The 12187-nt window shown below is 31.6% G+C and overlaps 1 protein-coding gene across 20 annotated transcripts in view; it reads right to left on the bottom strand.

Annotated features, from left to right (window-relative positions):
- SYNE1 (spectrin repeat containing nuclear envelope protein 1) overlaps positions 1-12187 on the bottom strand; it is a 571419-nt gene that overhangs the window by 394481 nt on the left and 164751 nt on the right. For all 20 annotated transcript variants that reach the window (XM_074309511.1, XM_074309493.1, XM_074309505.1 and 17 more), the window contains one exon: positions 9966-10130. In XM_074309511.1, coding sequence (XP_074165612.1) covers positions 9966-10130 — 165 coding nt within the window. The remainder of the gene's footprint in view (positions 1-9965; positions 10131-12187) is intronic.

The raw sequence follows: 12187 nt of genomic DNA, 5'->3' as shown, positions 1-12187 counted from the left end.
ACTGTGCAATATTAGGTGGTTAATAACTGCTCACTGAATTGAATAGACATTCACAGGATCAGCATTTTGAATTTTCTTAAGATGAACAAAGAGTCTCGAAAGGCAATGTCTTAGACTTGCTAGCACAGTGCTTAACAATTACTTCTTTTCTGCCACAGTGTTAAACAAGGATTATTCCTAGTATATGATGCACTAGATAAAAACTCAACAGCCCTTGTTCATCTACAATAATCCCAGTTCACCTTATACTTGGGGCTAAGGAAGTGAGAGAGAAGTCTCCTAAAATGTTAAAAGGCTAAATTAATTATTAACATTAATTTTTTATAAAACTTCGAATTCTATTTTTTTCTCCCTCCCTGCTTGCCCACTTTCCCCAAACAGCAAAAAGTCTGACATAGTTTATACATGTGCAATCATAGAAACATTTTCCATATTAGTCATACTGTAAAATAGAAACAAAACATAAAAGAAAAACCATGAAAAAATTCAACAAAAAAATTTGAACTCTGAATTCTCTTTCTGCTTACCATTCTTTCTTCACCCATTATGAAGACAAGAAATATTATATCAAGTGTATATGTTGAAATGACTAAAATATATATCTATGTCTATATCTATATATATACATACATACATATATACATACATACATATATATATATATAATTCATGTTAGCCATGTTGTAAAAAAAAAAAGAAAAATTAAAAATGTGAAAAAAATTTATGCTTCAATCTGCATTCAGATTCCTCTGGAAGTGGATAGCTTTTTTCATCACAAATTCTTTGGAATTATATTGGATTACTGTATTGCTGAGAATAGTTAACTCATTCACAGTTGATCATAATAAAATATTGCTGTTATTGTGAACAATATTCTCTTGGTTATGCTCCCTTTGCTTCACACCAGTTTGCAGTTTGCATAGATGTTTCTAGTGTTTTTCTGAAACTGTCCTGTTCACTCTTTCTTGTAGCACAACAATATCCATCACAATCATATACCACAGCTTGTTCTGCCTTCCCTCAATTGATTGGTATCTCCTTTTCAATTCTTTGCCACTACAAAAAATGCTACTATAAATATTTTTTGACACATAGATTCTTTTCCTTTTTCTGTGATTGAATCTTACTGTATATTTTCTCGCCAGTTTTCTGCTTTCCTTATAATCTTGGCTTTATTGGTTTTATTTGTATAAATCCTTTTAAATTGCATGTAATAAAAACTAAGGGACAGTGGATAGAGTGTTGGGTCTGAAATCAGAAAGACCCAATATCCTAAATTCAAATATGAGTTCAGATATTTATTGACTTTGTGACCTTGAACACGTCAATCAACACCATTTGTCTCTGTTTTCTTATCTGTAAAATGAGCTGGAGAAGGAAATAGCAAACCCTTGCAGAATCTTTGCCAAGAAAATCCCAAAAGGAATCATGAAGAATCAGACATAGCTGACAAATGAATGAACAATCAAAATTATTCATTTTATATCCCATGATCCTCTCTTTTTTTCAGTCCTCAATTCTTCTGTTTATTCACACATCTGATGGGTAAAATTTCCCCTGCTCTTCTAACTTGCTTATGATATCATCTTTTATATCTAAATCGTGTACTCATTTTGCTCTTATCTTGATACATGGTATATGAGACGTTGCTCTTGATCTAATTTCAACCATAATTCTTTCTAGTTTTTCTAGCAGTTTTTTTTTTAATCAAATAGTGAATTTTTGTCACTAAAACATGGATCTTTATGTTTATCAGACATTAGATTACTATGGACATGTGATATTGTATACTGGGTACCTAAACTATTCCACTGATTCACCATTCTATTTCTTAAACATTACCAGATTATTTTGATGATTACCACTTTGTAATACAGTTTGAAATCTGTAATGCTAGGCCACTTTCACTTTTTTCACTGATCTCTTAATATTCTTTACCTTTTTTCCTTCATTTAAGTTAATTTTTGGTGCTTTGATTAATTAGTAAATTAATTTGGGTGGAATTGTCCTTTTTATTATATTGATGACCTATGCATGAACAATTAATATTTCTCCACTGGTTTAGATCTGACTTTATTTGTGTGAAAGGTGTTTTCTGATTATGATCATATAGTTCTTGGGGTTGACTTGGCAAGTATTTTATATTGTCTATAGTTAATTTAAGTGGAATTTTTTTCTCTCTCATCTTGCTGGACTTTGGTGGTAATCTGTGGAAATGCTCATGATTTCTGAGGGTTTATTTTATATCCTGCAAATTTGCTAAGGTTGTCAATTAATTCAATTAGATTTTTAGTTGATTCTGTAGGCTTCTCTAGGAATATCATCAAAGTGTCTGCTAGGAGTTGTAATTTTCTTTCCTCATCACCTAATCAAATTTCTTCAATTTATTTTTCTTCTCTTAATGCTATAGCTAGCATTTCTACAAAAATGTTGAATAACAGTGGGGATAATGTATATCCTTGTTTCATCCCTGATCATACTGGGAAACCTCTGCCTTATTTCTATTTATAAATAATGTTTACTGATCTTTTTGGATAGATACTACTTAAGGAAAATCCATCAATCCTATACAAACTAGTGCTTTTTAATAGAAATGTGTTATGTTTGTCAAAAGTTTTTTCTGTTTTTATTGGGATAATTACTGTTTTTGTTATTGTTATGTTAAATTATGCCAATAGCTTTACTAATACTGACCAGCCATGTATTCTTGGTATAAATCCCACCTGAGCATAATGTATGATCTTTGTAACATATTGCTATAATATTCTTGCTAATATTTTAATTTTTTCATCCATATTTATTAGGGAAATTATTAGGCTTTTCTGAAAGCTTCAGATGACTTATATGAACTGATGCAAAGTGAAGTGAGCAGAGCCAGGAGAACATTTAGTTACAGCAATGTGGACAACAATCAACTGTGAATTATTTTGTTATTCTGATAAATCTAATGATCCAAGATAATTTTGAAAGATTTAAGATGAAAAATGCTATTTATCTCCAGAGGAAAAAAAAACTGATGGAAAAAACTGAATGCAGAATCAAACACATGTTTTTCTTTTTTCTTGTCTTTCCTCTTCCTTCCTTCTTTCCTTCTTTCTTTCCTTTTTTCCTTCTTTCTTTCCTTCTTTCCTTCCTTTATTTTTTTGCAATATGGCTACCATTAAAATACAATTTACATGATTTCCCACATATAATTAACATCATATTTTTGGTGTTCACAGTGAATTGAGGAGAAATGAAAAAAAAAAAGAAATTTGAAAACTCAACAGGAAAGAACCTTGACCACAAAACAACTATTATGGTAAGAGGGCAGACCAAAACACAACCTCAGAGGAAGATAGAATGTCCACAAGAAATCTCAGAGTCACATAAATTTAGGTCTCAAGCCCAAAGAGGCTTCTTTTAAAAGGTAAATAAGAGAGGTAGAAGAAAAAAATAAGAAGAAATGAGAGGTATGCAGGAGTCAACAGCTTGGAAAAGGAAGGGAAAGAATTGTCTGAGGAAAACAAGTAGAATAAACTGAACAGAAAAAGAGATACAAAAGATAAGTGAAGGAAATCACACATTAAAAACTAGAACAGGGCAAATGGAAGCTAATAACTTTGTGAGACAGCAAAAATCACTCAAACAAACTATAAAGAATGAAAAAATGGAAGAAAATGTGAAATGCCTTATGGCAAAACCTGGAAAATAGATCCAGAAGAGACAATACTACCTGAAGGTCATGACCAAAAGAAAAAAAAGTCTGGATAGCATTCTACAAAGAAATCATTAAGGAAAAATGTCCCAATATTCTTGAAACAGAGGGGGAAATACTTATTGAAAAATCCATTAATCACCTCTGCAAAGAGATCCCACAAGGAAACCCCAAGGAACATTGTTGTGAAACTCCAAAACTATAATCTCAAGGAAGAAATACTGCAAGCTGCCAGACAAAACCAATTCAAATATCAAGGAGCAACAGTCAGGATTACCTAGCATCTGACAGCTTCTACAGCAAAGGTTCAAAGGGTTTGGAATGCCATATTCAGGAAGGTAGAGGACTTGGGGTGGGGTTACAATCAAGAATTTACTAATCAGGAAGACAGCATCATCTTTCAGGGGAGGAGATAGAGCTTCAATGAAGTAAGAGACTTTCAATCATTTCTGTTGGAAAAAACCAGAGCTAAATAGAAAATTTAACCTACAAACACAGGACACAAGAGAATCACAAAAAAAAAAGTAAACAGGAGGAATATATATATATACATATATATGTATATATATATATATATATATATATATATATATATATATATATATATATACATGGATTGAGTGGTGTAGTTGTGAATGATCCCTGGTATGATAACAATAAAGAAAAAGACATTTGCAGTACTGTATGGGGCCAAAAAAAAAAAAAAAGAAAGAAAGGAAAAGTATAATGGGACAACTAATGCACAGGAAGAAGTGCAAAAGACGTATTAAAATAAGTCTTCTTTCCTTAGAAAGAAGGGAAGGGGATGAGTATTGTCTCAAATTTGATCTCATAAGTTTCAACTTTAAAAAGGAATAATTTAATCATTCAGTTGGGTATAGAAATTTATGTAACCTTACAAAGAAGTGTGAAGAGAAAGAGGAAAAGAAAAGGAAGGGACAGGATTGAAGAGAGGACAAAAAAGGTAAGAGAAGAGGAGAGGGATGATAGGAGATAAAATAATGAGTTGGGTGAGTAAAAAAAATACACAACAAAGGACAGGGTAGAAAGAAAGAACAAAAGTCTATACAGGGGGGAAAATAAGATGGAGGGAAATACAGAATCATAACTTTTAATGTGAATGGAATGAACTCTTTTATAAAACTGAAGCAAATGGTAGAGTGGATTAAAAAACAGAATCCAGCAATATGTTGTTTACAACAAACACATTTAACACAAAGAGACAGGTATAGAGTAAAAGCTGAAGTTAAAAAAAAAAAAAAACAGAGCTAGCAATTACGATCTCAGATAAAACAAAAGTAAAAACAGATCTTATTAAAAGAGATAAAGAGGGAAAATACATCTGATATAAGGTACCATAAATAATGTACTACTAATAATATACTAAATGTACATGCACCAAGCAATAGAGCAGCCAAATTCCCAGAGAACATTTTAAGCCAATTACAGGAATAAATAGACAGCAAGACAATATTAGTGGGGGACCTTAATCTTCCCTTCTCAGAATTAGACAAATGTAACCACACACACACATACACACACACACACACACGCACACACACATGCACAAGACAAGAAAAAAACTAGGGAGGTTAATAGGATCCTAACAAACTTAACATATGATAGACCTGTGGAGAAAATGGAATAGGGACAGAAAGGAATACATATTTTTCTCAGTAGTACATGGCACCTACACAAAATTTAATCATTTATTAGGGCATAAAAACCTCACAATTAAATGCTGAAAGGCAGAAATAGTAAAAGTACTCTTTTTCAGAGTACACTGCAATAAAAATTATATTCAATAAAGGGCCAGAGAGAGACTAAAAACAAATTTGGAATTAAATAACCTACATCTCACATTCTATACCAAAATTAGATCAAAATGAATACATGATTGGGGAAGGAGAATATCATAAACAAATTAGGAGAACAAGAGATAATTTCCCTATCAGATCTTTGCAGAAGGGAGAAATTCATGACCAAAGAAGAACTAGAGAATCTTTTGAAATGCCTGACAACTATGATTACACTAAATTAACATGGTTTTGCACAAACAAAACAAATAGAAAGAAGATTAAAAGAGAAGTACAAAGCTGGGAAAAAAATCTTTACAACCAATGGTTTTCTGTTTTTTTAATCTCTCTCATGTTTTTCCCTTTTACTCTGATTTTTCTTTCCCAACATGATCCATAAAGCAATGTATACTAAAAATAAATAAAATTACAATGAAAAAGATATCTTAATACATTTATAGATAATTCTCACACAGATTTTGTAATTACAAAAAACCAGGCTATCCATTGATAGATATTGTCTTCCTAATCCCCTTGGGAAGGAGAGGAATAATAATAACATAGATGGGTTTTCTCCCCAATTATTTGGTATTTTCCTCAGTTTTGATTTCTTAAAAATTCAATACTTTTTAAACTGTCACCAAAAGCATAGGTTTTTTTTATTTCCTTGAGTGCTTATACTCATCAATTCTTTTTCCTATTTCTGCCTTCTTTATGAAATCCCTGCTTTCTTTAATGGCACATCAGAGATATAAGATTCTAAATGCGGAAGTTTAATTATAACCAATTATGAAAATTTGACACAATATGTTCAGTTTTTATCTATCTTTTTTAACACATCTTTGGGGATGATATGATTTAGTTGAGTCTTATTATGAGCTTTTTGACTACTTTGTTTACATGCTTTCTTTATTGAATGTTTTGGGGAAAATATCATTTGTACTCTACTAATATCTAATTATTTAGATAATAATTAAATATTAGAGAAAAAAAATTTTATTTTAAATCAGTGCTCTATCTGGATACTACTTTTCTCTATTATATTATGAGTTCCTTAAAGAAGAGGAACTTTTTTTTTCTTCTTTCGGTATCACCAGAGCTTAACATAGTTCAAGGTCTTTCTAGTTTGATAGAATTTCATGGTATAGCCTTTAAAAATGTCATGTCATTCCCATGTTACACTGAATCAGATTGAGATTTCTATTTAGGGAAAGAAAAGAACCTCAACATGCAGCAAAAATACAGCATAAAAAGCTAACAATTTCAAAGAATCAGAGAGTTTTAGAGGTATACAAAACATTAGAATTCATGTTGTCCAGTTGTCTCATTTTATAGATGAGGAAACTAATCCCCAACAAAGTTAAATACCTTGACTATGTACAAAGAAAAAAAAATGAAGAAAATCCAAAATAAGCTAAGGGACTACATATTGAATAGGTTATATTGTTAGTATCATTTTTCTCATACTTTTATTTCACTGAGGATATAATATATGCTAAAGTAACAGAATCAAAAAATGTATTGAATTTTAACATTGTGTTTATTCTATATTCTGTTAAATCAAGCAGGAATGTGTCAAATAATTTCAAACCATCACAAAAAAAAAAAATTTAAACTAGCCATTAGAGAAATGGAAAATTACCATTCAGTCAAGAAGACAAATAAATCATTTATATAGGCAAATTAAGACTTTGATAGTAATAAGAATTGTATCTGAGAACATTCCTTTAGTTATTTGAGCTCAAATCTGGAATAGTTTATCAAATAAGTTTAAAATACATTTAAATGATAATTGGAATAAAGGAAAAAGGCTAACTTAAAATCTTCAATATTGCAAGTATCTATGCCTATGTAACTAGTAGAAATCTCTCCATCATTGGAGATCATAATTTCTCTCAGAATTAATTATAGAAAACTACAGAAAGGAACTACAGTGTAAATCTAAGACCACTTCTCTGTAAAAAAGAAAAAAATCCTTTCTCTCTAGTCCTCAAAAAGTCATAATCCTTTTCTTATCTTGAAAATCTTTAGTAAGGAATCATCTATTTTGAGAGCCAGCCTATTATATTTTTCATAGTTATAATTGTTATATATATAAATATATTCACACAAATATATGTGTATTTATTAATTTTGTTTTTGTTTATTCATTTTCAATCACACTGGCTCTTTGTGACCTCTTGAATTTTTCTTGGCAGAGATACTAGAATGTTTATTATTTTTTTTGCTAGTTCATTTTACAGATGATGAAACTAAGGCAAATGGAGTTGTGACCTGTCTAGTTCCACAAAAAATAATAATAAAAGTCTGAGGCTAGATTTGGTCTATTTTTGAGTTTGATTATTCAATCATTTCTAATCTTTTCTACAATGCTAACATGAACAAAAAAACCCTCAAATAATTTGGTGTATTCTAGGTAAATTTACATATCTTCAAGAACTTCCATTGCCAAATTTGTCATTATGCTTCAATCAACTATCTATGAGCTTCTTCGAACTTATTTGACTAATAAGAATAATAACTATTTGCCCAAATATGAAGTTTTTTCCAATTGGTAGGATCTGACAAACACTTGTAAAAATTTTGCTCCCCCAAAGGGGCAGGATCTTAAGCTAAAACTTAAAAAAGCATTATCCTTTAAAGACACATGACAATTCAGAAGTCAGAGAGTAAAAGAATATGTAAAATATGTAAAATATGATAGATTTTTTAACAGATTATTGAATTCTCTAGCTACTTTAAAAGATTTTGCAGAGATGAGAAAGTGGATGAGTCTGTAACTACTGTTGTTTTCTTTTCACCCTTTTCTGATGATCTGATTTTCTACCATTCTTTTGAATCTTCTGAGGTATTTTTTTTTAATAGTTTTTATTTACCAGATATATGCATGGGTAATTTTACAACATTGACAAGTGCCAAACCTTTTGTTCTAATTTTTCCCCTCCTTCCCCCCCTTGATAGCTAAAATGTGATTTTTGATAAAGAACTTCTTAATTTAACATTTCAATGATTTTTTGGCTATAATATCCTAATGTAACAGAAAGATTACTAGGGATAGCAATATGTTCCATGGGTGGCTAACAATGAGAAATATTCTCAAAAAGGAGAACACAAGACATGTTTCTAATTATCTTTTCAATTTCCCAATCTTCTTGCCCTCTTCCACTTGTAATATAGCCTACATTCCTTGCAAGAAAGAAGAATCTTTGCAATGTCTAGAGATAAAATAATAAGAAGTTTGGATGACTTTCCTCCAAGATCACCAACAATATTCCACTTACTTATCTAGAAGTCAACAGTATGAAAAGCTACAAAAAGGCAATTAAGTATGTAAGCAGATAAATCAATTTATTTTTTGTTACTGATAAACATATTAAAGCAATTTGAAGAGCAATTCTTAATTTTAAACAAATATAAAACAAAACAAGACATCAATCACCGTGCCAGGCTATAGAAGATCAAGAAATTTAAGAGCTGAAAGCCACTTGAAAGATAATTTATTTTTATTCTTCTTATTTAGGCAAGGAAACTGACCTCCAAGGGAGGTGAAGTGAATTGTCCAAAGTTATTCTACCAGTGAGCAATAAATATGCTTCTTTTGACCAGATTTGTAATTTTTTACATTTTTATTAAATGTCTTAGACCTCACATCACATGGTTCATTAGTATGTGGTTTTAATCTACAATGATCCTATCAAATCTAACTGCATTATTTATAAAATATTGTATTTTTCTCTCAAAGGTGAATATTTTTAAAATATATCAGTCAGTGAGGTGGAATGTTACTCTCCCCAGGTCATTGATGAGTTTATTTTACATATAGCATAAAAGTCAGCCTCTTTCTCAATCTATCTTGCATCTCTCACAATTTTCTTTTTTCTAATTATATATATATATGTATATATATATATATAAAATTATTATTATTATTATTATTATTATTATTATAGCTTTTTATTTACCAGATATATGCATGGGTAATTTTACAGCATTGACAACTGGCAAACCTTTTGTTCCAATTTTTCCCCTCCTTCCCCCTCCCCTTCCCCTTATGGCAGGTTGACTAATACATGTTAAATATGTTAAAGTATAAATTAAATACAATATATATATACATGTCCAAATAGTTATTTTGCTGTACAAAAAGAGTCAGAATTTGAAATAGTATAAATTAACCTGTTTCACATATTTTCTAAGTGAAAAGTGACCCAACCAACAACAATAAAAAACAAAGAATTTTATAAGTGGTTTTTAACCTGAAAAGTTATCCTTCCAAAAAGGCAATGTAAGCAAATCATCTTAGAATTATATAATAAACTCATAGTTAACAGGGATAAGAAAAAGCAAAAAAGTTTTAATAAAGATAAAAAAATATTGCTAAATGACAAGAGGATAAAATTTAGCTGAAGCCTGTACCTCTTCAAGTAGATTATGACTATTAGGCTTGCAGATTTCTTATCCTAGACTTTTACCTTATGCTGTTCTAGCTTCCGATGTATTGTGTTTGCAGTTTCTTCATGGACCTGCTGAATAGTTATTTCCTCCTGTAAGGCAACTTCGGCCCTATAAAGCCAGGCACCTATTGTACCCAGTGGTGCGGGAAGGGATTTATCAAGTTGTATGTGCCAATCAAAGAGCTGAAATGAAAAAAAAAAAAAAAAAAAGAATCAAGAAAAAATTAATTTCCTTTAACAGGAAGTTGACAAAGTTGACAAAATGGTAGCACCACAGAATTTTCAGTTTAGAATGATTCAAATAGACCTGAGATCTCATCAATATGGGATGTTTCCTATAATAATGAGAGTGTAACCGAACTGTACCATCTATCTTAAATTTCCATGCCCTCCCATGTATTTGCCACAGGGGAGCCACACAAGGTGCTGGGTTCTCCTTTATTTTCTCCAGATACCAAATGGATAGCAAAAAAGAATACAAGTTGTCCACTTGTTTTCCCTTGCTCTTATTATGTGACAGTTATTTCCTCTTCTTTGCTATAAGTACAAAATCACGGGAGGGTACAAAGATTTTTAATTTCACTGACATGAAATGGGCTAGGGAATCTCAAGGACTCTGTATATGATTAAGGGGGGAAGGAAGGAAGGAGTAAAAGGAAGAAGACAAGCACTTATTATGTTTCTACTATATGACAAATATTGTGCTAAATACCTTTACAGACATTATCTCATAATATCTGAACGAAGCATAGATAAACCAGACTGCAGTGCAACCCAGTATATTGCCCTGAAGTTTAGACTAATTTTTGGACTTCTGTAATCAACTCCAGAATGCCAAGTCCTCATAATTGCCCTAGAATATGTTGGCAGTTCCAAAGTTAAAGAAGAGCTTTTAGAATCTGTCCTACTCTTATCATTTTATGTTTTTTAAAAAGTCTCCTACGATCTTCCTCCTACATAAATGAATGTTTTTCTCTCTCCCACATGCCCTAGCAAAGCCCATTTCATAGAATCAGAAGTCTCAGAGGATAGAAATGAGAACTTTCAGCAAAAGTTAACACAATGAAAATGTATTAAGCACCTATGAATAAATATAAATAAAGCCTGTGAAAAAAAATGAAAAAAATGCCATAACAATCCCGATAATCAGAAGCTTTTAATCAACTATGCAGGCACAGAAATAATAATAAAATAAGATAATACAGTCCTAGAATGATAAGACCCAGAACATTTCAGAAGGGTTTCTCTGGGATCACAGAGATTTTGGAGAATCTTTGTGGAACAACAGAAAATTCTTGAGCTATATTTCTGGCAGGAATTCAGGAGAATCCAATTTGTATGGTTATACTATATGGTTAAGTAGAGAAATGGTATGAGATGAAAGCAGATGAGTATACAGACGGGAGAGCGCCAGATATAGACACACATACACACACACACACACACACACACACACACACACACACACACACACACAGAAAAAGACAAACAGACAGACAGAAACAGAGACAGAGAGATGCACAGGAAGGAAAGCAAGGAGGGGAAAAGGAAGCAAAGGAGGGAGGGAAGGAGAAGAGACAAAGCAAATGCATAATGGGAGTTTTTGTTAAATGTTGTGGCAATTGTTGAGAGTGAAATCCAATCTACAGCTTCATTTTTTTTCTTTACCATTTTTTCCAGAACCTTATGCTTTGGGAATTTCAATCCATAATTTAAATTTCATTTCATTTTTTTCAATAAATTCATCCTCAGGTCAGTAGAGGGGAATATGAAGGAAGGGTGAAAGATGATTCTGTCTGTAAGTCAAGTCAAGTCAAGTCAACAAGCATTTGTTAAATATTTATTACGTGCCAAGCACCATGTTAAATGCTGGGGATACAGTTACAATAAAAAGAGATGTGGTTATTATTCCCAGGTTGCTTATTTTGTAAAATGGGAACACAACACATAAAAGAAAGCTGAAAAGGTAAGGGTGGGGTGGAGTAGGGTACTCATTCAGGCCCATAATGGTAAAGACTGAATCAGAAGCAGGATTAGAGGAACAAAAAGTGTCTTTGACCCACTCCTCAAAACAGAAATTATGGGAGCAAATCAATCAAAGGAAAACAGTAGCCCAACATCCAAAGACAAAGAGTTTTTTAGTGTATGAAGTCATAGAGATGGAAGGAACTTGCAGAATGAGAAGGTAGTTGAGCTTTAATGAAGTCCCAAGTGTCAGAAAAAGAACCAGGAATCACAGC

This window comes from Sminthopsis crassicaudata, chromosome 4, assembly GCF_048593235.1.
Source record: "Sminthopsis crassicaudata isolate SCR6 chromosome 4, ASM4859323v1, whole genome shotgun sequence".
Lineage (NCBI taxonomy): Eukaryota > Metazoa > Chordata > Mammalia > Dasyuromorphia > Dasyuridae > Sminthopsis > Sminthopsis crassicaudata.
The sequence above is the reverse complement of the archived record's forward strand: the minus strand, read 5'-3'. Positions and strand labels throughout refer to the sequence as shown.